The sequence below is a fragment of the Ornithodoros turicata genome, chromosome 9 (genome assembly GCF_037126465.1).
Source record: "Ornithodoros turicata isolate Travis chromosome 9, ASM3712646v1, whole genome shotgun sequence".
In the NCBI taxonomy this organism is placed as follows: Eukaryota; Metazoa; Arthropoda; class Arachnida; order Ixodida; family Argasidae; genus Ornithodoros; species Ornithodoros turicata.
Window position 1 is genome coordinate 5,699,354 of NC_088209.1, and position 27,618 is coordinate 5,726,971.

General features: G+C 44.8%; 1 protein-coding gene across 1 annotated transcript in view; it reads right to left on the bottom strand.

Annotated features, from left to right (window-relative positions):
- Positions 1-27,157, bottom strand: part of LOC135368068 (baculoviral IAP repeat-containing protein 2-like) — an 81,260-nt gene extending 54,103 nt beyond the window's left edge. The window contains exons 1-4 of the mRNA XM_064601142.1: positions 27,076-27,157; positions 22,756-22,974; positions 10,995-11,173; positions 4,934-5,180 (exon numbers count right to left, since the gene is read on the bottom strand). Of these exons, the coding sequence (XP_064457212.1) occupies positions 4,934-5,180; positions 10,995-11,173; positions 22,756-22,960 (631 nt within the window). The 5' untranslated portion in view covers positions 22,961-22,974; positions 27,076-27,157. The remainder of the gene's footprint in view (positions 1-4,933; positions 5,181-10,994; positions 11,174-22,755; positions 22,975-27,075) is intronic.
- Positions 27,158-27,618: the final 461 nt, after the last annotated feature.

Consider the following 27,618-nt stretch of genomic DNA (forward strand, 5'->3'; position numbering starts at 1 on the left):
AATTGCAGATTAAGATGGCTTCTATGGCTGCACGCAGAGAGACAGATACTCATGGAACGATGCGACAGCACCAGAGGGCACGTGTTTCGCCGTGTTTGCGGCTCGTCAGCTCTTGGTAGCTGCGCATCGTTAAGAATTGGCAAACCAGGGGTCGCTCAGCTAGCGATATACACCTACACTGTTAGAAAAAAAGATATAAATAAGGTACAATAATGTGCTCTTTTACCTCTTTTATACCTTCTGCTTCAGATATATACCTTTGGAGGGTATAGAAAAGGTACAAATTTCCTATTTATACCTCCAACCCTTCTGAAGGGTATGAAAGAGGTATGAGAGGTATGAAAGGAGGGCTAATATACCATATTTATACCTCATCACCACGCGTTTATATCCGGTACCAGGAATATAGATCACCAGGCTATGCCTTTCACGGTATAGATGAGGCTGCTATACCTTGTTTCTTTATACCTTTATGGTTTTTTATACCTTTACTTCCGCAACGTGCTGTATCACATCATTATTATTTTTTCTTGAGACGGTATCAACTGAGTTAAACGGATATTTAATTAAGAAACACAGACATCCGTACAGTACTATCTGAATCCACATGGTTAGTTTATGGCTGTATAACATCTGTATTGCTGGAATGTTGAATCTAGATGTCCTCACCCTTAGGGTTGCGTACCAGACGAAAGCTGCTCCACAGGTTGTCAAGTTGACACCGGTATATCAGTATTTGTTGCTCTGTAAATGTCTATCTCGCGATACATCGTGATGTATCCTACAGTTGGCTATACGATACATCGTGATACACACTTGATGACTGCGCGGAGCGATCCTGCTCCTCGAAAATTTTCTTTAGTTTTTAACTCCATATTTTCTTTTTCTTTTTTACATGGGGAATAATGTACACGAGCTTTGCTTTCTACTTCACAACCATATGCGTTTGCGTGTGTTTGTAGTACGTTTGTGTGTGTATGTCAGACTTTTCTTCCCTCCAAAGGTGATTTTTCTAGTTTCCTCCTCTAAAAATGCCTATGCCTAGGTGTGATTTAATACCATGATGGTACTCTTGCAGACTCTCACAGCTGTACCCCTAAAAATATGGCATATAGCCCTTTGTTGAGGACTATTTTATTATACCTGTAAGTGGGGTATAAAATAATACCTAAGAAGGGCTAAGTTATTGAGCAGGCGATCTATACCTCTAAAGGTATAGATTTTTCTCTGAGTGTAGGAGTGTGACTGACCACTCCTCAATGCCACAGTGCGAGCCAATGAATCATAACGAAGGGGAAAAAGCCATTTGGGGGTGTAAGGGGGAGGAAACATAGGTGGAAACCTGAATGATTTAAAAGATTATTGCAGTACGTATGTCCTTGAGGTATTTCGCCAGTGCACACATTGCAGCGAAAATCCACAAGACAAGGCCGATTGCATTAGTTGTTGCAATAGGATGTAACTGTGGTCACGGATTCAGTTGGGAGGTTCGGCGATACGTGAACAGCGACCCATCGATAATCAATAAATGAGCTCTGATAAATATGCACTCAAAACTCCAGAAGTATGCATACAGCTATGCATGAAAATATATGCTCTAATTATGCACCTCAAAATATTCATTAGAAAGGTTGAAGTATTGTTTTTCCTCGCTTTTGGTGTGAAAGTATACAACAAAGAAGGTATGCACCTCAGACATCGTCGCCTTTTGGCACTGTGCCACAGTGCACATTGAATAATAATATAATTGGGAGTGAATTTACGCGCATCGTGAGTCAGCCCATTTGTGTGACGAGATGCTGTACCTGCCGCTGGGTAGGACTACTAATAATTTCGACCACCTGGGGTATTTAGACGTGCCCCAGAAATATTTAACACGTCGGTGCTGGAAGCAATGTTTATTTTTCCCACATTGCTACCGTTCTCGATCAGGATTGAACCCGCGATCGTGAGCTCAGCAAGTGAACACGTTACCAACAGAGCAACCGAGGCCGGCAGTGCGAACGCTGCAGTTTTCCTAACTGTATACAGAAATTGAAGAAGCAGAGTACGGCCTACTAGACTCAGACGCCATGCAGCAAATTCTCGCGTAAGAGGACATAAGGCATTCCCGAAGCCAGTAAAGTCTTCAATGGGAAAGGATCAGGAAGCTGTTACACCAGTCCATCTAGAAATACAGCAAAACACGCGCGCACACACACGCACGCACGCACAAAGGCAATTGGAGCAGGAAGAAATATGCCAAAATAAGCATTGTGCGAGTATTTCCCGTATATGCCGTAACCTACGAAACATTCATTTATCTGCACTATAGAATCCCCTAATCGGCCAAACCATGACCAAGTGGTATAGATAAAAAAACACTCGAACAGGCAAAGAAAAAAAATGGAGATCTCAACGGGCGCAGAAAAACAGGGTCGAAGTCACTATTCTCCCCTGCACCCTCTATTGGCACATGCCTCCGTCCCGCCATGGAATCCCGGTCATTGCCCAGTGCAGCGTGGCAGACTACCGAGTGCCGACGAGCAGTTTCATCACCCCCCCCACACACACACACACACACACACACATGCACACACAACCACCACCTTCCACATACGTAGCAGAAGACTGAAACATGCCAGCTCTATAAGCAGCAGTGCAGAACCAAGAAAGTTGTTACCATAAAGCCAGCGGAGGCCAAGGCCAAGACCTCCTATGCCTTTTCGAGTGTAACTATATTGTTAGGCAGAAAACTGAGACAGGTGTAGCCAATGGAGGAGCGGTTTTTAATGACAGCCGGAAAGGACGGAAGCCGAGACCCGAATGAATTGGGCACGGTCTCGCGCGATGGTCAGAGCGATGGGGATGATTGCGATCTTCTTCACAATATCGTAGTCGATCGGCGCGTTGCGCAACAACCCGCAAACTAGTAGGATAGCCAGTCCTCCTCAGGTACCCGCGGACGCGGCTGTAGAGTATGTACCACTGCGCCCATACACCATGTTGCAAGCCCATTGGCCTAGACTGTGCGCGCGCTTCGATTGGTCGAGAACGTTTTGAAATCGCATTATTTAGCGCGCATGTGCGTACAGCGTCTCGGCCGTTTCAGCGTAGTTTCGAAATAGCGTGGCCGGCACGTTGTCCTCCTGTGTTCGGTGGTGTCTATCGACAGAACAGTTTGCAGAAATACGTTCGCGAGTTTATTAGTTCGTCCTTGTGAGTCTACGCGTGTTGTGCTGTTTCTGGACACAACTATTATCCCACGAACAATTTGTCAACTGCGGTACCGGAATGCTTCATGAGTTGGAGCGTGAAGAACAAGTTCGAGCGCCGTTGGACTTCGAGGGCTGTCAACAAAGACAGGATTACGTGCCACACAAGCGCTTTTCACTTCGCTATGATGGATGCACCGCAGGCAGCGAAAGAAGATGCTCATCATGAAATGGTACGCACTCATGAGACTGGCTCGATAATAGGAGTTGAACGGTGTGCTCGTTCGGCTCGTTCTGCTTCGTGTTCGAACTTTGTCCCAGTGTGTCAGCAACGCAGTGGACTTTGTACGCACAGTGCACCCATGTATCAGATCTTTGAATTAGTGCTTTGTATCAAATAAATCTTTATTTTACCCCAAAATCGCTTTAGTTATTTTGAATACCGAGTAACGGCGGCAGGCCTGAAATCCAGGAGAAGTCGATGGTAGCCAGGACCGACCGAAAAGCCAGCCAGGCATGGAGGCTCCTGATTGGCCGACTGGTTTTGCATAATATCCACCACGTCACAATTTAATTGGTCGTGTGCCCAGTGTTGTGTGAGTTATCTCAAACTATGGGCTCTATGGGGAGCTGTTGGAGCCTGGGATAGCCGCATACTAGCCGCCACGCCACTCGCCAATCCTCACCCTACGCATCTGGTATTCGCATTCACGGTTTCAGTACAGCCTATCGCCACCCCGCCCCACCAAGGCTTGCTCCGGGCAGTGGGCAGGCGATCCGCCAAGCCCCGCCCACCATTGCGGCATCACAAACAACATAACACCTGCTTAATTTACGAATGTCACTGTAAACGGCCGCCACCTAAAAAATGGCATCTGCCTAGGAGTCGGGTCGCACGATCGTCAATACCCCGAAACCAAGCCGTCGCTGAAACGCAAGCATGCGCAGTACGCAAGGCCCTCAGTCTCATAACGTTCAGATTCAAAGCCAACCATACACAATAAAATTGAACTACGAACGAGTTCAGGAGTTGAATTCTGACCTATAATATAATGGACTGTGATGTCAAATGATGAGTAATGATGTCATGGGGTGTGATGTCGAATGTTGGTAATGATCTGATGAGATGTAATGTTGATGTTGAATGATGGGCAATCATGTGACGAGCTGTGATGTTGATGTTGAATGATGGGTTATGATGTGATGAGCTGTGATGGTGATGTTGAATGATGGGTTATGATGTGATGAGCTGTGATGGTGATGCCGAATGTTGGGTTATGATGTGGTAGGCTGTGATGGTGATGTCATTTTATGGGCTGTGGGGTAAGGCCGGACATGATGTGATGTTGAATGAATATTACGAAAAATGCCGACCTATGATTATGACTATTCCCAGTTCATGACGAGCCCAGCTGCCTTTCATTTTTTGTGTTCAAGTCGGTTCGCATCTTCATTTATGCTCTGAATATTTAGTTTTAAACCCCTTTGAACTGAATTAATTTGCCATCGGTCCAACAAGACGGAATTATGTCCTACAGCGCTTGTTCAGTACCTGACGCTTAGACGGGCACAGTGTCTCGGGTACTACTTTACGAGACGGAATTTAAACTGACAAATCTATTACTAGTCACGTGAGTGGCAGACTATTATACCACGCATTGCTTAGTGCAGGAATGTTTTGAGTCTTGGACGGAACGTTGAATAGCGTTGTCCAGAGCACAAATTATTGTCATACATACCCGACATTTCCCTGCCTCCGGTGGTTTTAGGTAGCCTAGTGACATCTGCCAGAGCATTTATTAAGTCATCTTCGTTCTTCACATCAATATTTCTTGCTGTGTTGATCCGGTGACGGATTGCCAGCTCAACCATGTCACGGCTCACGGCTTCTGATAGAACAGGGTTGGAAGATGCGTACAGAGACATCAGTTCGAGAGTCCTTGTTTCGGCCACCGCGTCGCCAGTGCGCCTCTCTTCCGCTAGTCGCTGAAAGATCGGTCAGATAGATAATGGTTAAGTAATTGCCTCCATTTTATCGGTGTCTCGTCGACAGCAAGCCGGTACATGAAGTGGCTCTTTACTGCTGCTCTACAAAGCGTTTGCACATAATGTCCAGTACCGCTAATCAGTAATGGTGAATACTTGAAGTACTTTCATGGCGTAAAAGCGCTAAGAACGGGACAAACAGAAGACAGGCACAACAGCGAGCGCTCACTTTCAACAACTTTGCTGACATGCCACATGGAAGGTGCTTATAATCATTGCAACAGGAACTCCCTTTCACTGGGGAAAGGGATAGGATAGGAAAGGAAGTGTATTGCGCCTGAAATGTAGGTCTGTAACACGTGGTGCTGCTGTGGACCACCGCTGCGTCGGCAACAACAACAACAGTACATTTGTTAGTTGAGAATCGTAAGGATGTTGAATTAAAAACAATTAAAAAACCCCAGTGCTGGGTAGGACAAGGACAGAGAATAAAAGGACAAGGACTGGCACTGAACAGTGCCGGTACATGTAAGGATGTGCTTGCTTTAACCCATGGCGCCCTGCTCAAAATTCACTTTCTCGAACCGGTTCGAACCGGTATTTTGCACTGCTGCGGAGCTCAACCCGAACCGACCTAATACGCCTGAACATGAACCCGAACCGAACGAAAAAAAGAGACATGAGAGAACATGAGAGAAACTGATGTTCTGAGGCTGGAACAACATAGAAGGGACAAGCCTACAGCTGGCTAACCTTTTCAGTGACTTTCATCTTTCATCGAAAAAAAGAGGTTCGGATTTCTGCCCAAAATACACAACTGTTTCTCCTAGTCTGCACTAGTTAGTTTCCTTTATACGGACGATATTGGTTCACATGGGTACGATCTTTAACGCTTACACTGCCATAAACGCAACGTTTGTGAGGCAAGATAGACCAAGGGAAAGGGGTGAAGAAAGGTGTTAACGCTGGTGATGGACCCGATGTCCCTGGCTATCTGCCAAACTCTGTCAAACTGTAAAAATAAATGAGTCCAGGGTGGAGTATTACACGCATGTGCTTCGGGATTTCATGACGAATGAGCCATCCAGGTTTTGGCGCTTCTTATCTGAAAAAAACATGGTATTGAAGCCTTGAGGGTTGATTCCCGTGTAGTTACTGATAGCAAGGAAATAGCGGAACATTGTAACAAGTACTTTCAGTCTGTTTTCAATTTCGATGTACAGGATCAAGTATTTGAGCATGTTAATGTTATTCCACCAAGTGATAACATTGTATCTTACCAGGGTGTGCTTAATATGTTGTTGCGACTAAAGGAAAAAAAGGCAGTGGGGCCGGATGGCATAGCCAATTTTTTCCTTAAAAGGTATGCGGATGTCATTGCAAAGTACTTGCAAGTAATTTTTGAGGCGTCTTTGTTCACATCATCCGTGCCCCAGGACTGGGTAATGGCACGCGTAATCCCTGTGCACAAAAAAGGTGACCCTCAATGTGTCTCAAACTATAGGCCAATTTCTTTGACCTGCTGTAGTTGTAAACTCATTGAACATATAATTGCAAGTGTTATCCGTGAATTCTTAGAAACGAATGACTTACTTTCACAAGAGCAACATGGCTTTCGGAAAGGAGTTTCAACAGTAACACAACTTGTGACCACAGTTCATAATTGTTTGGAAGTGCTAGATAACGGCGGCCAGGTTGACATGGTGTTTCTCGACTTTACGAAGGCCTTTGACACGGTGGTCCATTCTAAACTACTGCGGAAGTTAACAAGCTTGGGTATCCCATCATATTTGGCGGCATGGGTTAGGGCATATCTAACAGACAGGAAGCAGTTCGTAGATGTAAGAGGATCAGTGTCAGATAATTTAGAAGTAAGCTCCGGTGTACCCCAAGGCTCTGTCCTGGGACCACTACTCTTTTTAGTGTACATTAATGATATTGTTGAGAGTGTCGAACCCGGCGTGAGTATTAAGCTCTTCGCGGATGACTGTGTCATGTTTACAACTGTGAACGATAAAAGAGATCAGGAAAGACTAAATAAGGGATTGGACCAAATCTTGCTGTGGTGTACCGAGTGGGGCATGACGTTGAACTCTGAGAAAACTGTATGTATGCCTATAACTCGTAAAAGGACTCCAGAAAGGTTTGTGTACACATTGGGGGGTGTGCCGATTACTGAGGTTTCTGAGTATGAGTACTTGGGAGTAACTCTGACTAGTACATTAAAGTGGACGAGCCATATTGAAAAGATATGTTCAAAGGCATTAAGAAAGCTGTACTTTATGCGCCGGAAACTTAAGGAAGCACCGACTGATGTTAAGCTAAATGCATACAAAACACTCATCAGACCAAAACTAGAATATGCGTCAATAGTTTGGGATCCATATACTAAAGTTGATATTGCGAAGCTCGAAAGGGTTCAACGCCTTGCCATTCGCTTCGTGCACAGTTCTTATGATCGGAGACGCTCGGTTTCTGAACTTCTTGCTAGATCGGGGCTTTCGACGTTAGCGGAAAGAAGGAAAGAACATAGGCTGAGATTCTTGCACATGCTCTATAACCGCAAACTTCTTTTAAATCCTGATGATTACATTTCACAAAGGCAAAGCCGACCACTGCGATCTACACACATACATAAACTTGAACCATTTTTCTGCAGAACTCAATCCTTCAAGCATTCATATTTTCCTAAAACTGTTCACGAATGGAACGCCTTGCCAAGAGAATACTTCTTAACGTAGTTGGTGGTTATCGTGTGTGGCTGGTATCCTATGGCTCTGGCTGCTCTGCTTGCTCTGCATATATTATACGGACTCAGTATTGATTGTTTAATATCTGTGCTGTCTCGACATATGATTATTACAAATGCAATGTATTTTTCTTTAGTTTTTCCACTCCTGCTTGGGCCAGGAGCCTGCAGTATTCATAAATATAAAATAAAACTCAAAATAAGATTCAGGAATACGGCATTTGGATAACACACAGACAGTTCACTAGCACTCTGGTATCAGCAATTTGGGTGATGAAGGGCCGAATGAGCTAAAGCGAGGATCCAACAGACTAACGACGTATGATGAACGTCGTACGATGAAAGAACGCACAACAGCACGTGGCGCGCGCTTATAAGCATGTAGCGGCGTCACTGCTGGCTCATGACAATGACGGTGAGGCCGAATTGAACAGATTGGCTCTCACACGTTGTTGAACTAAACAGCCGTAACAGCGCTGCAGTTTGTCGGAGTGTTATCGTCTACGTGGCGCTGATAACAGGTGGGTAATTCCATTTCAAAAAGACCAAGGTCCGCCAATGATATTTTTGATTTCAGTGAAAAAAATATATGTTGGACACGACCTTAAGTGAAGACAAAAGCAGGTGCGCGGAGCTTCCTACGATCAACCTGTCCAGAGATGGAGAGGGGGTAAAGTGGCACCGTCTTCCCGACGTGATTTTTTCTCATGACTTTGCAGCCTTGCTGACGCTATTTCGGTCGCTTCACAACCCTCATAGTTGGCACACGTAAATTCTGGGCGCTCTAGTGTACCTGTACGGAGTTCAAACGGTCACACTTTAAAGGGACGCTGAAGAAAAAGTGCCAAAATTAGCAGGTACAGCAAAAATTGCACATTTTATAATGCTCATAGCTCCTTGACAGCAGGTCAGATATCCGTAAATGACGTATCTTTTTAATGTGCAATCTTTCCTTCTTTCCTCTATCGTTCAATATGTAGAACACTATTATACCCCGTTTCGTTGCCGAAACAGATGTGAGTAAAGTTAGGTGAGAGCGGAAAATTGCCGATGTTTGGTACGGCATACCCCAGCCTCTGCAATACTTATTCCAATAATTTTGTGGTACGCCATACCAAACATCGGCAATTTTCTTCTCTCATCTAACTTTACTGACATCTGTTTCGGCAACGAAACGGGGTAGAATGGTCTTCTATATGTTGAACGATGGAGCAAAGACTTAACAATTTACTTTATTTACGGATATGTGACTTGCCGTCGAGGAGTTATGAGGGCTAAAAATATGCAATTTTTGCCATTTCTGCTAATTTCGGCATTTTTTCTTCACCGTCCCTTTAAAGTGCGACGTTTAAACTGCGGACAGGTATACTAGAATGCCCAGACTTTACGAGAGTTGTGACGCGAACGAAATGGTGCCAGTAAGAATGCAAAGTTGCGAGAAAAAATCACTTCGCGAAGACGGCGCCACCTTACCCCCTCTCCATCTGTGGACTAGCTGATCGTAGGAAGCTTCAGGGACCTGCTTTCGTCTTCACTGAAGGTCGTTTCCAACATATATTGTTCTAACTGAAATTTAAAAAAATGTCATTGACGGACCTTGGTCGGCTTAAAATGGACCCACGTCTGTGAGAACGGGCATTGGCGCTTCTGTACACTCTAAACCTGGTACCTTCTAGTAAAGGGTAAAAATTTCAAAATTTTTACCCTCTATTTCAGAAGTTACCTTGTAACCTATGTGCAATACCCTCTATAAACGTTACACAGATCACCTATAAATAGAGGTTACTGTCTCCTAACCGCCACACCGACGTAGAAGTTAGTTTCGCCGGCCATGGCTGTCTACGCTCGCCTCTTCACAGACGCTACAGAACAAATGGTACTCAAAATGAGCTCTCATCAGTGCAGAACGCATACTGTCACTCGAAACATATAGCTATAATATACGTAATTCATCTAAGGGCATCCAGTGGCGAAAAGTGAGTGATCACTACATGTACATATTCACATGCACAACAAATGAAAGCAAGAAATAATTGCAACTGGAGCATATGTATTATTTAATTGGCAAACCTGGAACTACAGCTCAGGCAAGAGCACGAGGACGTCACAATACCAACACTTCAGCTGTGGTGGACGACATTGTTTCAAGGAGGTATACTCTTTGCAGTCCTTACGTTGTTGCAACTTCCTCTCCAGTACGCCGAAAACATTTCTATTCCTTTCTGATATGTCAGAGTGACACATCAGCGACGTGGCTATGGTTAATCAGAATCACACGAAGAAGTAAAACACAAGGATGACAAAGGACTAAGCAAATAACGGACGTAAGACACACTCGTACACACTGTGTTGAACCGTGTTAGAGAGACAGACTGTGCTGTGATTAGAGTTCCTAGACTGTCCAGCAAAAATGTAACCACGTAAACTTTCTAGTGAACATACCGTAGAAATACCCTGATAAAGATCCGTCACTTGACTCTTGTGCATTCTTCACAGTTCTGAACACAAAACGCAGTTCGTACAAACGCAGAGATACAATAACGTAACGCACACTGATCCGACACTCTCGTACCGAATGATTGAATGTGCGGCTTGAACGAGAACACAGTGACTTTTGAGCAGTACCTTTTATACAGGTTACCTTGCAAAGGAACAAGAACAACAAACGAAGGAAATTCAAACGCGGAATTCGTTTAGAAGTTACAACGTTCCTATAAAGGGTACATTTATAAGTTACGACGATTGAATTTCCATTGAACACTGAAGTAACCTCTATTGCTCCTCCAGTGTCACGTTACAAGTCGTGTTTAACCTCTAAATAGAGGTATCGGACGTGTAACCTCTACGATATTTGGAAATCTACGTCTATATAAAGGTTACACATTGCTAAAAGTTACAATAAAGGGTACCGAGTTAAGGGTGTAACCTCTAAATAGAGGTATCGAACGTGTAACCTCTACGATATTTCGAAATCTACGTCTACATAAAGGTTACACATTGCTAAAAGTTACAATAAAGGGTACCTAAGGGTAATTAAGAGTGTATGTCAGGACAAAGAAACCCACCTGAGAAATTAGTGCTTGGTGCATTTGTTTAATGGAACGAACGTGTTCGTCACCGAGCAAGATTCTGACGAACACGCAGTCCGGGTTCCATCGAGCGTGCTCGACAGCCGGGGCGTCATCACCATCCCAGTGACATTGCTCGTAGCCGCAATGAAAGCACGTTACAATATCGTCTCTCCCTGTCGAGAAGAATAATTGGCACAGGTCATTGTTGAACTCGTTAAGAGACGATGTGGCTAGCTAATAAGGGCCTGCAACATATCCTCGACCACGAGGAGGATCAAGATGAATACAAAAAAAAAAAAGCAGGCAGGGCAATTTCGGGGTCACATCCATCACGTAGAACACGTCAGTGTCGTTCTTCGTGATAGTAGTGAGTTTTAGTAAGGCGTATGCTGCCGCTTTTGTGTCCGAAAGGGATAACGTGGTGGTTGTGAGCAATGCGTAAAGCTCGGCTTATGTCTTGCGCGTGCGCAGAACCACCAACACTATACATTACAGACGCAAAGACATACGTTCTACTGAAACTCAGTGCACAGAAAATCATTTTACACCGTTTTCGCTAAAAATAGACGTATTTTTATAAAAATACCATTTTCTACCCCGCAAACAAAGTAAATCATGTAAAAGAGCATTACAAAGGTGCACTATCGAAATACACCACGTTTCATCCCATGTCGGTCATTAAGGGTGTAAAGTGAGGTGTCGAAAGAGGTGTTTACGTCCTATATGCCTTTTTTACACCCCATTTGAACTGGGAATGTGGGGTTGAAAATGGCGTTTTATTTTTATTTTTTTTAAAGAAAAATTATACTGGTTTCAGAGCTCCTCTCAGCAGTTGATCGCATTAAAACAATAACTTTATTAAAAAACACAGTATTTGACAGCGAAGGATGTCAGGAATTTAGATGGCGTCCTTTAATCGTTGCAGGCATACGTTCTGATTGCAAAGACGAATTCCCGCCACCGTTACAGGCGTTTTCTGCGCTACTACACTTACCGAGTATGCCCCACGCAAATTGTATTTCAGTATATGATCCATCCGATACGCCAATATAGGCTACTGAGGGTGCCCAGGTCCCTTCAAGCTTCGGCACTCACGCATACGGTAACCGGTACCTAACGAGGCGTGCCTGTAGCGCATTGCGCTCCGGGTTAGGGGGTAGGATGGAACCACTGCTGGAGGTTTGCGGTGTTCAGTGTGGTGCTTGCCATAGACACAAGAAGGTAAAAAAACAACTCTGTTGCGGGATGATGACTGGGGCGTCAGAGTACCCAGACACAGTACCTAGTCGTAGCGTTGGTTTTCGAGCTACAGTGTGTAGCGAATGATTTTCACATTTACCCGTTTCACTCTATAGCATTCTTGCAAAAATATGGGTGCTAGGAAATAAATAAAAAAGAAGTCAATTCCCTTCTGTACAGCAATTGCAGCGTAGATGCACGGCACTATTTTCTCTTGAATGTATATAGCGAACACGCATTGTTTTCTTTTTTTTTTTTGGTTCGCGTTTGGTTCCATTATTTCGCATTCGTACACGTATATATGTCTGTACCGCGTTTTGACGATGGTAGGATAATTATTGACCTGAGGAATAATATGAATTTATGTGGTTGTGAATTGACTTTGGGTTTACACTCGATGTAGCTACAAACAATGTGACAGTGTGCGTCCTCGTTTGTGAAGCTGGGACCCCTCTTGACAATAAGTTCTTTGTGTGGGCCTTTTCGTGTGGCACGAGCGATAAATTTATGCACTATTGCGTGAAATATTGGGGTAAAAAAATAAGGGTAAGCGCGTTTGCATAGCTATCTGTAGGATAGGCTGAGCGTGTTTAGTGGAATTGCCTCGCGAACCTGGTGAAGTCCTTGTTTTGGGCAGGCTGTTTTATGAGTGGCCGACGCCGCTCCTGTTGTGGTGCACTTGATATGCTGTCCTGAAGCAGTGTGCTTTGTTCTTGTAGTGTGGTTCAAGACTTTAGCTCCAATTCTATCAGTAGAAAGGAATAGGTGTGTTTGTTTGTTTGTTAGTATGTGTCTGTCACATTCGTAGCGCTGTTCAAGCTACGTTTCCTTTGCAAAATTTCACACTTTATGGTATTATGCTGTCCGAGTAGAAGTGACTTTCCCTGCTCGCTTAAGATAATCTGTATGTCCTTTTTCTGTGCTTTCTCTACGCAGGGACAATGCAATTGTGCATTTAGCATTATGCCATAATTATCTGATAGCTGAAATGGGTGTCTTTGTCCCCGTTTATTAGCGTGTGCCTCGTTATTTTATTTTTTTCTCATAGCTATGCAGGCAAAAGTGCGTGTGATTTTTCGGTGCTCTTTTCTCATTTTCTCTACTTCTACGCAGAAAAAGCCTCTCGGTAGAAGCTAAATAGTGTTCTATCAGTGGAAATGGGGTTGTTTGCTTAATTTTGTTGGGTGGTCGATATGTTTATGAAGTGCTTAATTTTGCAGTCACGGGTTTTTGAGCAAAATGCTGGTATCTAAGCATGGAGTAGAAATTCCAATATGTCTCTGCACCCTAAGAAAATCTGTGCGTCGCTTTCCATGCAGGAAATAGGAAACTGCGTTTAGTTTATGCGAAATAGAAAAATGAATTTGTATATGTTCTATGACTTTCTGTCGCAGACTTAGGCCTTTTCCTCGATGAGTAGTATTTTGTACGCGATGTCGTATGTCTGGACTTGTTCTGTAGTGTCTTTCTTGCTGCAATTTTTACCCTTCGCTAATATCTTGTTGTTGTCATGTTGTGTTAGCCGTTGAGCTTCGTAGCGGTGTGCGGTAACGCTACGTTTATTTCTGAGCGCTGCGTTTTAAGCTCTTTCCCCATCGTGTGTTGGATGTGGTGTCCTGTTTGCGTGTGTGTGTGTGTAATTGCTCAGCAGTGGCTTGCAATTTTCACCCATAAAAATTCAGCGTACATCGCATTCTGCTGCCCGAGTAGAAGTGATTTTCCCTGATCGCGTAAGGGAATTTGTGTATAGCTTTGTCCTGTGCTTTCTTTACGGGGGGACAACGCAGCTGTGTGTATCGCGTTATGCAATAATTTTCTGATAGCAGAAGTGAGCGCCTTTTTCTCAGTTTATTAGCATGCGCTACTGTTTCTTGCAGTTGCAGCTATTGGAGCATAAGTGCGTGTAATTTTTCAGGGCTGTTTTCTTCTATCACTGTTTTTACTCAGAATGTAGATGAGGGAAAACAGACAGCAGCTAGGTAGAGCAGAAGAAAGCCGCTTGGCAGAGCTGAGTTCATGAGAATTGAATTTGTTTGTTGTTTGCTTTTTTGTTGTTGAGTGTCAGTATTCACTTGCTGGATATGTTGAAGGAGTAAGCTGTTTGCAGTTATAAGTATTTGTGCAGAAATGCTGTTATCTGAGCATGGAGGAGAAATTCCTATAAAGCACCTCTCCTTGTGCATTTCTGAGCTGCTGTGTGCGAGCGCGCGCCTGTGCTTTTTCCCTGTTTTGTGACGTCATTATGGCATGTTGGGGCTTGTTTAGCAGTTCCTTTCTAGTTACAATTTTACCCGCCGCTAGTATCTTGTTGTTATCATGTGTTAGCCGTTGAGTTTCGTAGCGATGTGTGGTAACTGCTATTATTCCTGAGCGCTCCGTTTTAAGCCTTTTCCCTGCTCGCTTAAAATAATTTCTGTGCCCTTGTCCTGTGCGTTCTTTACTCAGGGACAATGTAGCTGTGTATGTAGTATTATGCAAGAATTATCTGATGGCAGAAATGGGTGTCTTTTTCTTAGTTTATTAGCGTATGCTTCAATTTTTGAAGTCAAAGCAATTCCAGCACAAGTGCGCAAAATTTTTTATTGTCCTTTCCATTTTGCACCGATTTTACGCAGAAGAAAGCAGCATGGTAAAGACGAATTCGTGAGAAGAGTGTTTGTATGTTTTTGTTTGTTAGATGTCATTAGGAGCTCGGTCTGTTGAAGAAGTCAGCTGTTCGCAGTTATCGGTATTAGTGCAGAAATGCTTGCATCTCAGCGCAGGACAGCAATTCCTAGCACGCCACCCTCAGTGTAAATTAATTATTTTGGATGCGAGCCTGCTTCACTGCATGACAATGCAGAAATAGAGGAAGACAGAAAAAATATGGGCGCTTGATTGATAGTGATCCAAGTAACAGGACGATTATAGTTTCCATAGAAAGCAGAATTTTAAGGCTCCTAAATTATAGTTGAGCATAGTACGGACTTTTTGTGATAGTCTTTCTAAACTGCAATGCAATAATCATTAATATAGTAGGAATGCAATCACATCATATATCTTCTGTCTAGTCCTCCATCGAGCGCGAATGGAACTTTGCCCCCAGGCTTTCCCGCCCTTTTGCTCGCAGGAATAGCCTCAGACGAGTATACGAGCATAGAAAGCGTCATGTATTACATAAGCCTGGTGATGATGTTGAGTGTTCCAGTGCCTCAATTATTATAATTTTAAAAAGCAGTGGTAGTTTACTGGTGTTGTGAGTCTAATGATTGAAAGTACCATGATAAATCTTTGGAGTGAAAATCGCAATATACACGGCGCTTTTTTGTTGAATTTTACTGTAAAAGTGAACATCATTAAGAGTCGGGAAAAGGAAATAACCTTGCGATTCAATAAATAATAGGAGTGTTTTTCTTTGCCGCTGCCTTCTTCAGACAGGATGTGATGACGTCGCACAGTGTTTCAAGTGTCTCTAACAATGCAGTGACCATTACTGTAGAATCGTTCAGCGGCAGAAAATGGGAGGTCGGTCGATGGTGTGCATTGTCCTGGAGGGATTACGATGAGCATTGTTTTTGAATAAGAGGAGTGTGTGTTTAGAAATAGTTTGATACTGGTTTTCTGCTTTGTTCAAGTGCTTCTCTTCACTTCCCCCCCTTGCCATACGACAAACATGCGAGTTTTCCTGGTGTGACAGTGGTCGTTAAGCAATGTCTTGACATGCCCAGACCTGTTCTGTCATGCTTTCCTTGTACATGTAGTGCTGCATTTTTTTCTTTTTGACGAGGAACATTCTTGTCTTGACGATGTCGATAGTGCTACCCTGAATGGGAGTAGAGCTAGGACGATTCTTAATCATTTTGCGATTCAATTAGTTCAGAGAGTAGCCGCAAGGGGGACAGTTGTCTGGCTTTATTCAGGAGGAACAAAGCATCATTATTAAGTTATCTGCCTGGCTCTCGGATGGTACGGACATGTCTCGATTAGCTCGTTGTATGTAGCCATTGACGATGTTAGGATATTTAGTTTTTTCCTGTATTCGTAATTTAATGAGACTTTAGGAATGAAATGCTTAATTCCTACAATCACCAATCATGGGTGGTGTTTTTGTGCAATACTTTATCTGTTTTCTATGTAATCATTATAGTAGAATAAGGGAAATAATCTTGGGATAGTGATTCAATAAATAACAGGTCCCCTGTCTAGAGCGTACCCGTCTTTGAACCATGCAGCTGGATGCTTGGGTGATGACGTCATGCCACGGCTCTATTGTTTCAGGTGGTCCAGGGCAGTTAGGTTGGACATTAGTGGAAAATATATTGTAGCCCTGAGACAATAGGATGACGTCACGACCAGTGAGCAAAGCCTGCAGTGGGCGCAAGGATTCACTTCTTTCTTGGACACTGACGGGTGTGGACGCGTTAATTCTGTTCCTAGCAATTGCGTTGGCCGTTAGTGGAAGAGCATAGCTTCGGTGGGATTCTGTTTGCCTCTGATGGGGTGCGTATGTGTGGTTCGTCACTGGTGAATGGTGTGTGACGATTGTGGTGGATTTTGTGTCGAGCAGACTTACAATGAGGAAATGCAGTGTACGTGTCCGATGATGGTGAGTGTCTTTTTCACTCTGTTCAAACGTTTGCTTTCCTCTGTTGCCCAGCGCTCGTGCAATTTTTCCTCGTGTAACAGTGCTCCTGACATGCCCTAACTTGCATGGTTTTCTTTGTTGGTGCTTTGTATTTTTTCTTTTTGGATGAGAAAGATTCATGTTGATCATTTTTGTCTTGACGATGACTCTAGTGCTGCTGCACCCTTGATCTGAGTGGGAATAGTGCTAGAGGGATTCTTAATAATTTTGCGATTAAGTTAGTTCAGAAAGTAACAGCAAGAGGGTCAGATGTGTGATTTTATAGAGGAGAAAAAAGCATTTTGATTCAGTTCTGTGCCTGGCTTTCGGATGGAGCAGACACATCGTTCTGCGCTCTTGTGACTACGGTTGTGGTGGGCTGATTTGTTGTGTAACTAATTTTTTCGCCAACTTTGCCCCCGCTTTGTTTGCGGCTTTCATGCACGCTTTCATGCATGTCGGGTGCTGGTTGCTGTTGTCCAGGCATCTCCGCCATTTTCTATCTTCTTCTGCCTTGGGAACGAAAGTGTAGCCATCAACGGAAGGACGAGGGAACACGTGGAGAAAAAGAGGAGAATAAAGTGATTTTAGAGGCCGTGGCGTAATAGAACGGTTCTCTTACAATTTGGCGCAGCCGACTTTACTGAAATGTGGGTTGAATTCTGCAGTCGTGGCACTGGTGCAGCATGGTCTTCCTCAGGATCTCAGACAGCTGACACAAATCCGCGCGCCCCAGAACCCCGAAGAGCTCTTGCAATGTATCCGGAACTTGGGCATCAGGAGTCAAATGCCCCCAGCTCAACCGACGTCGGGTTCGATGGATCATCACAGAAACTCTCAAGATTTCAGGAGGTTTCAGCCGCAGCGCGCCCCTCAGCCACGCTATTCAACGGCAGCCCTTGTTGAGGATCAGAATGGCAGCGACCGAGGAACAGACGATAAAAAAACTAATAAATGAGGGTGACGGTCTCCACCCTCGGACAAATACCGAGACTGTTTACCTGAATAATTCCAAACTCTTGTACGTCAATCTTCTCCTTAACAACACGGAAGTTCAAGCACTTGTAGACAGTGGGTCATCTGTTATGATTGTGAACCGTCGCCTACTACAATCACAAGAGCTAACTACAGGAAAGCATGTAAAAATCAAAGCGTTTGACGGTACCACTAGAATTTTTAATCAGTGGGCGCAAGTCACACTTCGGTTATCTTCCAATGAGATAGCAACGGAGGCATTGGTCATTGAAGGAGTCGACTACGACCTCTTGTTGTCCCGTCCCGACATGAAGCGACTTCGACTCAACGTATACTGGGACGATACAGTTGGCATAGAAGAAGACCAATCGAAATGCCAAACGACATTAGCTTCCCCTCACGTCCGCACAAGGGAAGACGTTGCTAAGCATTACCCTGAGCTCATCTCACTGTCGGGTTACCCAACGGCGACACCCGCACTGCACGTACCGTTTGAGTTGGTCGATTCAACTCCTGTGCGACGAAAGCCATACAACATGACACGAGAGAAGAAGGAATGGCTCAAATGTGAGTTACAGCAGATGCTAGACGCAGGTATTATACGACCATCGACTTCTACCTTTGCGTCGCCTATCACTATAGCCCCGAAAGCGGATGGATCTTTTTGCTTGTGTACGGACTACAGACTCGTTAACAAGCAAACCGAGCTGTTTCCATTTCCCATGCCTCGGGTGGATGATATCATTAACGACACGGGCGGCAGCATGGTTTTCTCCACCATAGACCTTTGTAAAGGCTTTTGGCAGGTTCCTCTAACGGCGGACACGAAACGCTTCAGCGCTTTCATCACTCCATTTGACCTGTACGAATATAACAGGCTGCCTTTTGGGTGGAAGAACTCCTCGGGCTGGTTTCAGAAGCTTATGACTTCTGTCCTCGAACCTTGCATTGGAAAGTTCGCTCACGACGACATACTGATCTACTCCCGATCACCGGAGGAACATAACGTCCATTTGACACAAGTCCTCCACCTGCTCAGTACAGCCAAACTTAAAGTGAACCTTAAAAAGAGCGTGTTCTTTCAATCAAGTGCTGTGTTCCTCGGCAGGGTCTTTGACGGGCACACTAAAACAAGAAAAAGCAAGATTCCGTACAGAAAATCCAGAGCCTGCGAACGCCGCATGACACCCATTCTCTAAGAGTGTTTCTCGGCATTGCTGGTCATTTTAGAGCTTTCATTAAGGATTATGCCAAACGGACGAAATGTCTGACCACACTTCTGTAGAAGGACGCTTCGTTCAACTGGACCAGCACGTGTGAAGCCACGTACAAAGACATACTGGAAGCCATTTCTTCTAATCCCGTCCTTTCCATCCCTGACTTCCGGCTCCCATTTGAACTTTGCACCGACGCATCCCAATATGGCACTGGCGCAGTTTTGTACCAGCGTGACGTCTCAAAGTGCCGAGCCCAACAGCGTACAGTCATCGGATACTATTCATACACCTTCACAGCAGCTGAACGAAACTACTGCACCACAGAGAAAGAACTGCTCGCTGTTGTTCAAGCAGTCCGGTATTTCATAACATTCCTGGAGGGAGGAAGGTTCACGCTATACACCGACCATCAGCCGGTAGCCCATATCATTACCTCTGCAGACACAAAAGGGAGACTAGCACGGTGGACATCAGAGCTTCAGCATTTCGACATGGACGTACGCTACAAGCCGGGAAAGGAGCTGACTGAAGCTGACGCCCTATCTCGCTTGGGCCTAGAAGTCCACTTGACCAATGCAGTTTACAACATCCGCCTGTGGGAAGGAACAGAACATCTACGTAAAAAGGGCCATCGGTTTGAAGTCCCAGAAACGCTTCGCCCTAGGATCTTGCAGTTGTACCACGACAGTGCAGCGTCTGGTGGCCACGATGGAGTCTGGCGGACTTACCATAAAATTAACAAACGCTTCATGTGGCCTAGAATGAAGCAGGACGTCAAAGAATACGTGCGCTCCTGCGACAGGTGCCAGCGATATAAATTCAAGTACCGTCAGCGAACGGACGAGATGGTCTTACCGGATCACTCGGAAAAGCCCTTCGAGGTAGTGCACATTGACTTCGCCGAGCTAAAGAAAAGGCAGAAGGTGTTAGGAAGACGCAGTCGTTCCTCCTCGCTATAGACCAGTGCACAAGAATGGCCGCCACCCGTCCTGGAGGCGAAGACAGCAACAGCGTCATAACACTTATGGAAAGACGAATGTTTGCGAAAACCAAAGTAATCGTGTGTGATAATGGGCCGGCATTCATAAGCAAGCGCCTGTCGTCGTGGGCCCAAAGAAGGGGCATTCGCCTGAAGTTCACTGCTCCATACCATCCTGCAGCAAACGGTATGGCCGAACGTGCGATACGAGACATCAAGCAATTCATCCACTTGTACCCCAACTTTCCTGGCGGATGGAAACCATGTCTCGCTGCCGCCACGCAACATCACAATCGCTCGCATCACAAAGGAATAGGCTGTTCACCGCACTACGCTCTACATGGCGACTCACCTATCCTTGAGGCAGACAAAGAACTTGGAATAAGCAACGACCTCTGCCTGACAGAAAAGCGGAATACGCCTACTCAGCAACTGAAATACCGGCAGGCTATGAAGAAGTCCTTCGACCGCCGCCACAGCGCAAAGATTCCAGATGTGCAAGTCGGGGACTTCGTCATGGTTCGGACAGGCCTTCCTGGTGCCCAGACATCGTTAATTGGCCCTGTACAAGTGGTGCAGACTGCACACAAACAAGGAATGCTAAAGACAATTGCATACAACCATTCCAATGGGCACTTTCGTCTAGCTACCATCGGCAATGTCTTCAAATATCATCACAGGAGTGATCAAGTCCCCCCCCCCCGCCTATGTAGCCATCAACGGAAGGACGAGGGAACACGTGGAGAAAAAGAGGAGAATAAAGTGATTTTAGAGGCCATGGCGTAATAGAACGGTTCTCTTACAGAAAGTAGCGCTAGCGTGGTTCTTAATAATTTTGTCATAAAATTAGTTGAGAGAGTAACTGCTAGGGGATGCAGATGCGCGACTTTATAGAGCAGAAAAAGCGTTACGATTCAGTTCCGTGCCTGGCTGTCGGATGGAGCAAATGCATCGTTCTGCGCTCCTGTGACTGCTGTTGTGGTGGGCCCATTTGTTGTGTAACTAATTCTTTTTGTTGTTAGCTGTTGATGGTTAGCATATTTACTCTTGCTTTCACAGCCTCTGTATTACGAGTGTTGTTCTCCTTGCATGTCCAGAGCTGTCCTAACTTGCCCAGACATGCCATGATGATGTCACAGCTGTTGTCACCAGATGTCCAGAACTTGTGGTCATAATAAAGATGGTGGCGCCACCTATTGCAATGCTTTGCGATGGTCGCCCAGCAATTGTCAGCGGCCGCTCCGGATTCCTTTCTTCAAGATGGCGTCGTAGATCTTCAACTAAACTCCATCTCTCTTCTCTATTTCTACCTATTTTTTTTTCTTTTTATGGACACAGGTTGCCATCTACTCACAACTGGTCTGGACACGAGTTAGATGCTCTCCAATCAGTGTAATGACTCCTTGGGCCCTATCCTCGTCAAAAGTAATCGACCTCGATTACTTTACGTCACAAGCTGTAGGGCGGGGCTGCCACGGAATACTCCGCCCTTAAATCCCGCCCGTTTCAATTGAAATTTATACCTAGTTTTCCTTCGCAGCCTCTCGGCCCTAATCTCGGACCGCGACCCTACGTCATTTTGACGTAACAATGACGTAAAAGATTAGTTTCAAAGCTGAAAAGTAATCTAGCGAAAGAGGGTCGATTACTTTGAGCGGCGATGGGTTTCGCGATAGGTCCGCATGCGCATTTCCGTTTATTGTGTTGTATAAAGTCTGTATGTGCTCGTCACAACAAAAAATTCATGTCTTTCTTCGTTTGTCTTTAATAATGAGAAAAAAGCACCGCGTAACACCGTTTCTCTGCGCCGATCGCGGCATCGTATGCGTGGAAGCGGCGGGCTTTTCGAAGCGTCGTCCGAGCCGTACGTCGTACAATCAGTTGCAACGTAGCGGTGTGCATACAAAAAACTCATCGATGAAAGTTCACTGTTTCTTGAGTAAAACTATCAATGCTCATTTGCGGTATCATTACCATCCCCACAGCTCACGAACAAAAGAAGCATATTGAAATGCGAATTATCATTTCGCATATCGAGCACACGAACACACAGAAAAATATAAAGAAAAGCTCATAAATAAAGCTCAAGATTTAAAGGACGAACCGATTTCTCATAAACGCGTTTACGGCTCGCGCCACACTGACCGTTCGACCCTTCGCAATGATCCTTCGCGCTTTTATCGTTTTGTCAGTTTTGTTGCGTGCCATCAGCGCCATCTCACGGGTACATACCGAATTATAAATGCCAAGTACAATCACGGTGTCACACATACATTACCGTCTTGCACACCTGTACGTCAAGAAAAATGACAAACAGCAAAAAAGGAAATTACGAGCGTGCTTTTCCACGCATTTTCTACGAAATTCAGTTTTACGCATGTAGAGTTTTCTGTTTCCGACACCTAAGAACCGAAGCAACAAGGCAGGGCAGGCAGATCACAGGTGTGGTCTTCGGATTCTCAGGAGAAAACACCGATAAGGCGGGTCGCTTTCCAAGATAACACGTGGGGCGATTGGTTGATAGAAGGTGTCAACCACTTTTAATATTCACGCCTTTTTCGATTGTGCACCAATGACAGAAGAAATTTCAAGTAATCGAGGTAGATTACTTTGACCAGGATAGGGCCCCTTGAAGGGTGCTGATTAATGTGGGGAGTCCCAATTAGCTCTAATTGCTAATTAAATCATGTTTAGACGAAGTTGTGAGTTGGCGGCAGTGTGTGTCCATTCCATACTACATACCAGTGTAGAAAAATCCAGCTCTTGCCATGTTTTCCCGGTTTCCTCCAGCATTTTCAGGATAGGTGTTGAAAGACCTTATTCTCTCTGATATCACTGCATAATCTGGGGAGTGAGGCCTTGAATAGGGAATGATGGACGTGGTGTTCTGACTAGAGCGCTCTTCAGAGGTACTGTCATCCGGGGCGACATGGTGCTCCATGGTCATCACTGCAGCAAAGCCTGGAATGATTTTTTCTTTGCATGTGAGAGAGATAAAAAAGCACATATTATAGACGAGTAAAAATTTGGGCCTTTGGTCTTTGGGTTGGATTTATCTAAGTGTAAAGTAACAAGGGTAAAGACGTAGACAAGGGGAGTAGAGGGAGACAAATGCACACTGGATGCGCACCCAGCGCCGGATACGCGGCCAGCGTGCGTTTCTCCCCCTCTACATGCCTACGTCCTTAGCGCTGGTTACTTTACACAAAGTCAATATTATTTATTACATATTATAAATCTTTCTCCTTTGTCTCGGTCTGGTTTCTTATACACTATAAAAAATATGGGAGTCAAACCCTGCCACATATATAACCACCCCTCCTGGAGTCACTATGACTCCATCAAGGCAGGGGGTCATGTGATGCCATCAAGAGGAGTCATTTGACTCCCACTGGCATGGATCCGTTTCGACTCCTACCGGCATTCAGTAACTATGTGCTAACAGTGTGCTCTTCCCCCTCTCACATTGGGGGTGAAGGAAAGACGGGTCTCAGAAGATGCGCAATGAAGAAAAAAAGAAAAAAAAGGTCTTCCTTCACCCACCAGTCTGATATTTCTTGTACTGCAGATTCGGAAATGGTACCTGTGGATTTCCGAACTGACACAGAACGAATTCCGATTGCTGGAGAGAAGAATTGGAATGTGATTCAATATGAAAAGCTGCCTAAAAAATGCGCAAAATGGAATAAAAAATGTTTCTGGCAACAGCACGAACGGCTTGCTGATGTGCTGGCTGGTGATGCCGCCGCAGAATTCAAGTAACACTTGAATAATTTCCGTTGATGCTGCCATTGTTACTGTATAAGAAGTATGCTAGTAACAGGGTCATTCCACAAGAACCGTCCCAAAATCGTGGCCCGACCCCCCGGACTTTGATAATATTTTTTTTTCACTACTTCGTATCATTGAACTATGAATGTCACAAAAATATTTCAGAGGAATTCCACGCGGCTTTCACGCGAGGCGGCGATAAAGTCTGCGGGAGAGCCAAAAAGTAGGGTGCGTTTAATGGCTTCTCCGCACGGAGCGGCTCAAGCTATTTGAGGCTTGTCACTTCCAGACTGATCCGGAAGCTCTGCCCCTTAGTTCTAAGTGAAAAAATTCGGGTGACAACGTGTATTTAAGGCGCGCCACAGGCTATAACTGTTGCGTTTTTGTCGCATGATTGGCATGTTTTCCCCATTCACTGGAAGTACGCACAAGTATAAAATTTGGTGTCCTGATAGATGTGGACATGGTTAACGTGTAGAAAAAATTTCATTCCTTCAGTTAAAGGAGAAGGCTGCGAAATATAGCGGGCAATACGCAAATTTTCGAAAATTGCCAATATTGGAAGGAACAAAAGGTGAGGTTCCCATCGTGATACCGACATGCCGTCAAAGCTAAAACTCAGCCTGTCCACTTCAAAATATAAAAAAAATCTCCACGGTGCTTTTTTATTTTTTTGTAATAACTTTTCAAATCTCTGTCCCAGATGCAAGCGGGCGCACGCTCCGCGCGCCCACCCTCTTCAACTTGTAAGACTTGAAACGTCACCGGTGTTTGTCTGTTTGTCCGAGACGCGCTGATTTTGATATTGTCTGATCATGTTGGTAGACGATGCGGTATGCGACACGGAAATTGCCTCATCGCAAAAAATAAGCAAAAGGGTAATAAATCGGGTACGCTTTTGCACTGCCTCTCTCCCTCTCTCTCAGAATAAGCATGCAAACTGTACAGATTCAAGGTAATCTTGATATAATATGGGACACAGAACACACACAGTGTTATGTCACACACAAAATACACAGAAAACATTGACATTTGCATATACACAGTCAATGGTCAACCAGCACGTGTGATATAGTCTTTCCTGACATGCTAAGGTGCGCTTGCTTGTACTTGTCGTAGTCAAGTGTGAAGTTTTTCTTCGGTGGATGCTGATATCACACGTACCTTCACTGTGTTAGTTGAGACGGCTTCAAAGTAATGAAGTTTTCGCGTTCCAGGAATGGCTCGAGCCATTTCATAGCGATCCTGCAACGCAGTCTGCTCCGCCGATACATCTCCAAAGGACACCAATATGGGCGATATGTTCTGAAGGCTTTCTTCAGCCCAAAGGAATAAATACCGTGGATTTAATATCTGACAACCAAAAGGCCTCTGCACACTCGCCTTTGTCGCCAGCCGCTTAACAGTTCCGCCAATCCCATCGCATGCACCTTTCCCATGGGACGTACCAAAAAAGTTCCATGTTGCCGATATTTCAAAATCCTCTTCATGAAAACAAAGGTTCACAAAATCCTTTTTGTTCTTATATTAAGAAGCAGTGCTGTCCGAGAAATAGTGCAACTTTTTTATGTGTGCGTGAGCGGGTAGGAAATGCTGTAGGAACTTCTTTTGCTACAAGTGTACAGAAGCGTTGTCGTGAGTCAGGTATTCGGAAATAATGACGTAAGACAAATGTTGCAAGATTGGGTGAGATTGGCAGCGAAAGTACACCACTATGGGATGCACAGTTGCCTGGGAAGTATTCCAGTAGAACAACTGTGGTGAATTTTGTGCCAGAAAGGAGTAGTTTTCTGAATAATCCAGTTGAAGAATCGCTTCACTGACGGGAAGGTCAGCCTTGAGCTGTCGCAAGTAAGCCGACTGCGACGAACTGACGAAGTGACGTCTCGTTAGTGAATTTAGTTCAAGAATCAGTTTCTCAGAAAATTCCTCTACGCGAAGAAGTACTGTTTGAAGTGATGCTCTATCGCGATGCACACACTGCTGAAATGTGATGGTGTCCTGAAACTCATCAGCATGGCCGAGCTTCTCAGTGAGTTTGGCGCGTAGAGGTTCCAACCCCGGGCACTGGGTGCATCATCCTAGCATGCACTCTTCCTTGTCGATGGCACAGACCATTAGCCGCAAAAGGTCTTTGTAGTTTTCCTGGATTCCCGCAGCATGAAGCATCATTTGATGATAAGAGTACACACAGACTGAATGCGTTCTTGGGTCTCCAGAAAGCACGCACCTGGGGCACCTCAAGGATGCAAATGTAGAAAATCCAGCTTCTAGAGTTGGGTTGCTTGCTTTCCATATGACAAATGCTTCCTTCAAGCCTGTAAGCATGAGCCTCTTCTGATGACCCTTGAGAACATCATTTTGTCCTGGTATGCAGTAGGATATGAAATCATCTTGGTAAAACTTCTCAATTGATTCCTTGGTCACAAGGGACAACGGAGCCCTTCCTCGCACTGAAGATGGCTCGTTCAGGACGTGCATCGTGTTTCTAATTTGTCGTGCTCGGCGAACAAGACGTTCCGAAGCTAAAAAAATTGCATTGTTTGTTGCCTCGACCACGACGATGGGGCCAACGTTAGGATCATGACCTTATTTGATTGGCTCTGTTCAACCGAATATTTCTTCCTCAGCTCCTGAAGCAGGGATTCGTAATCTTCCGCGGTGATAGGCCATGACTCTCCTGAAGTGAATGCCATCGGTATGCCAAACGAAGTTTCCAGGGCTTTCCTGGCTTTGCACTCAATCCTACCGCGCTTCTCCTGTGCATACTTCTGTCTCTGGGGCAGAGCTTTTTTCCGTCTCAACGTTCCAGTGACTCGTTGAACGACTGCAGTGTGTCCTGATCTGCGATCGCCTAATGTGCCATCACACTGTCTTAAAATTGTCCTGAAGGACGGCCCGTGGACATTCTGAGTATACTGTGGGGACGCGGTATAGTGCCATATTGACACATTGAGGACGATTTAAGGATCAGATTTGACTCTCCTGAGGGTGTCACCCCGTCTGTGAATGATACTCTTAGGTTATCCCAAGGATGACAATGTGTTCTTTGGAGGTCTTGTTGCATGAGTGTCCGCGAAGGGTCCCAGGCTGAAGGTTGCACGGAGCATTTTATTTGCGAGGAGACACAAAATGATAGCGTTTTACTGCCCAAGCTTCGCTTACAATGCATGCATCAAACCAAAGCAGTAAGAAACACGGACATTACCTTGATAGCGATTTAATACTCCAAGGCATTTCTCACTTCATTGTTGGATATATCTGAAATCAAGTTAAACTTAGATAGATCACCTTTCACTGCGACTGAGATGCGAACAGGACCCCCGAGTTTGCGGATCTTCGGAAGAAAAGGAATAGGGCGTATCTGCTCTGTTTTGGAAAGGAAATGCAGCTACAGCATATACCTTTCCATTTCATCTCAACTCAGGCTGGGTGGTCCGGACACCATCATCGATTTCCACTGAAAAAATATATATTGTACCGCAACATGCATGCACACAGGAGCAATAAATATTTTGGCTCTATGTGTTGTGGTCTGCCAGAAAAAAAAAGAGAAAAAAAAGAAAGAAATTGACTCGGCGGCGGAGCTTTCAGACGGAGCGACTTTTACATTTTATTCTCCGCCGGCGGACGGTCCCGAACTATAGATTCTTTTTGCGCAATGTGTCAGCTACAACGGCTTTCAGCCTGCGTAAACAGCACGGGTCAGTTCTGTATTGATCTTCAATTAAGAATCGCCAAAGTTGCCACAAAGTTCAGATTTTTGTCGTATTTGTCCTTACGCTGTACTCCTGCTATGCACGAAATTGAGATATATGAAGTACCGGCGTGTAG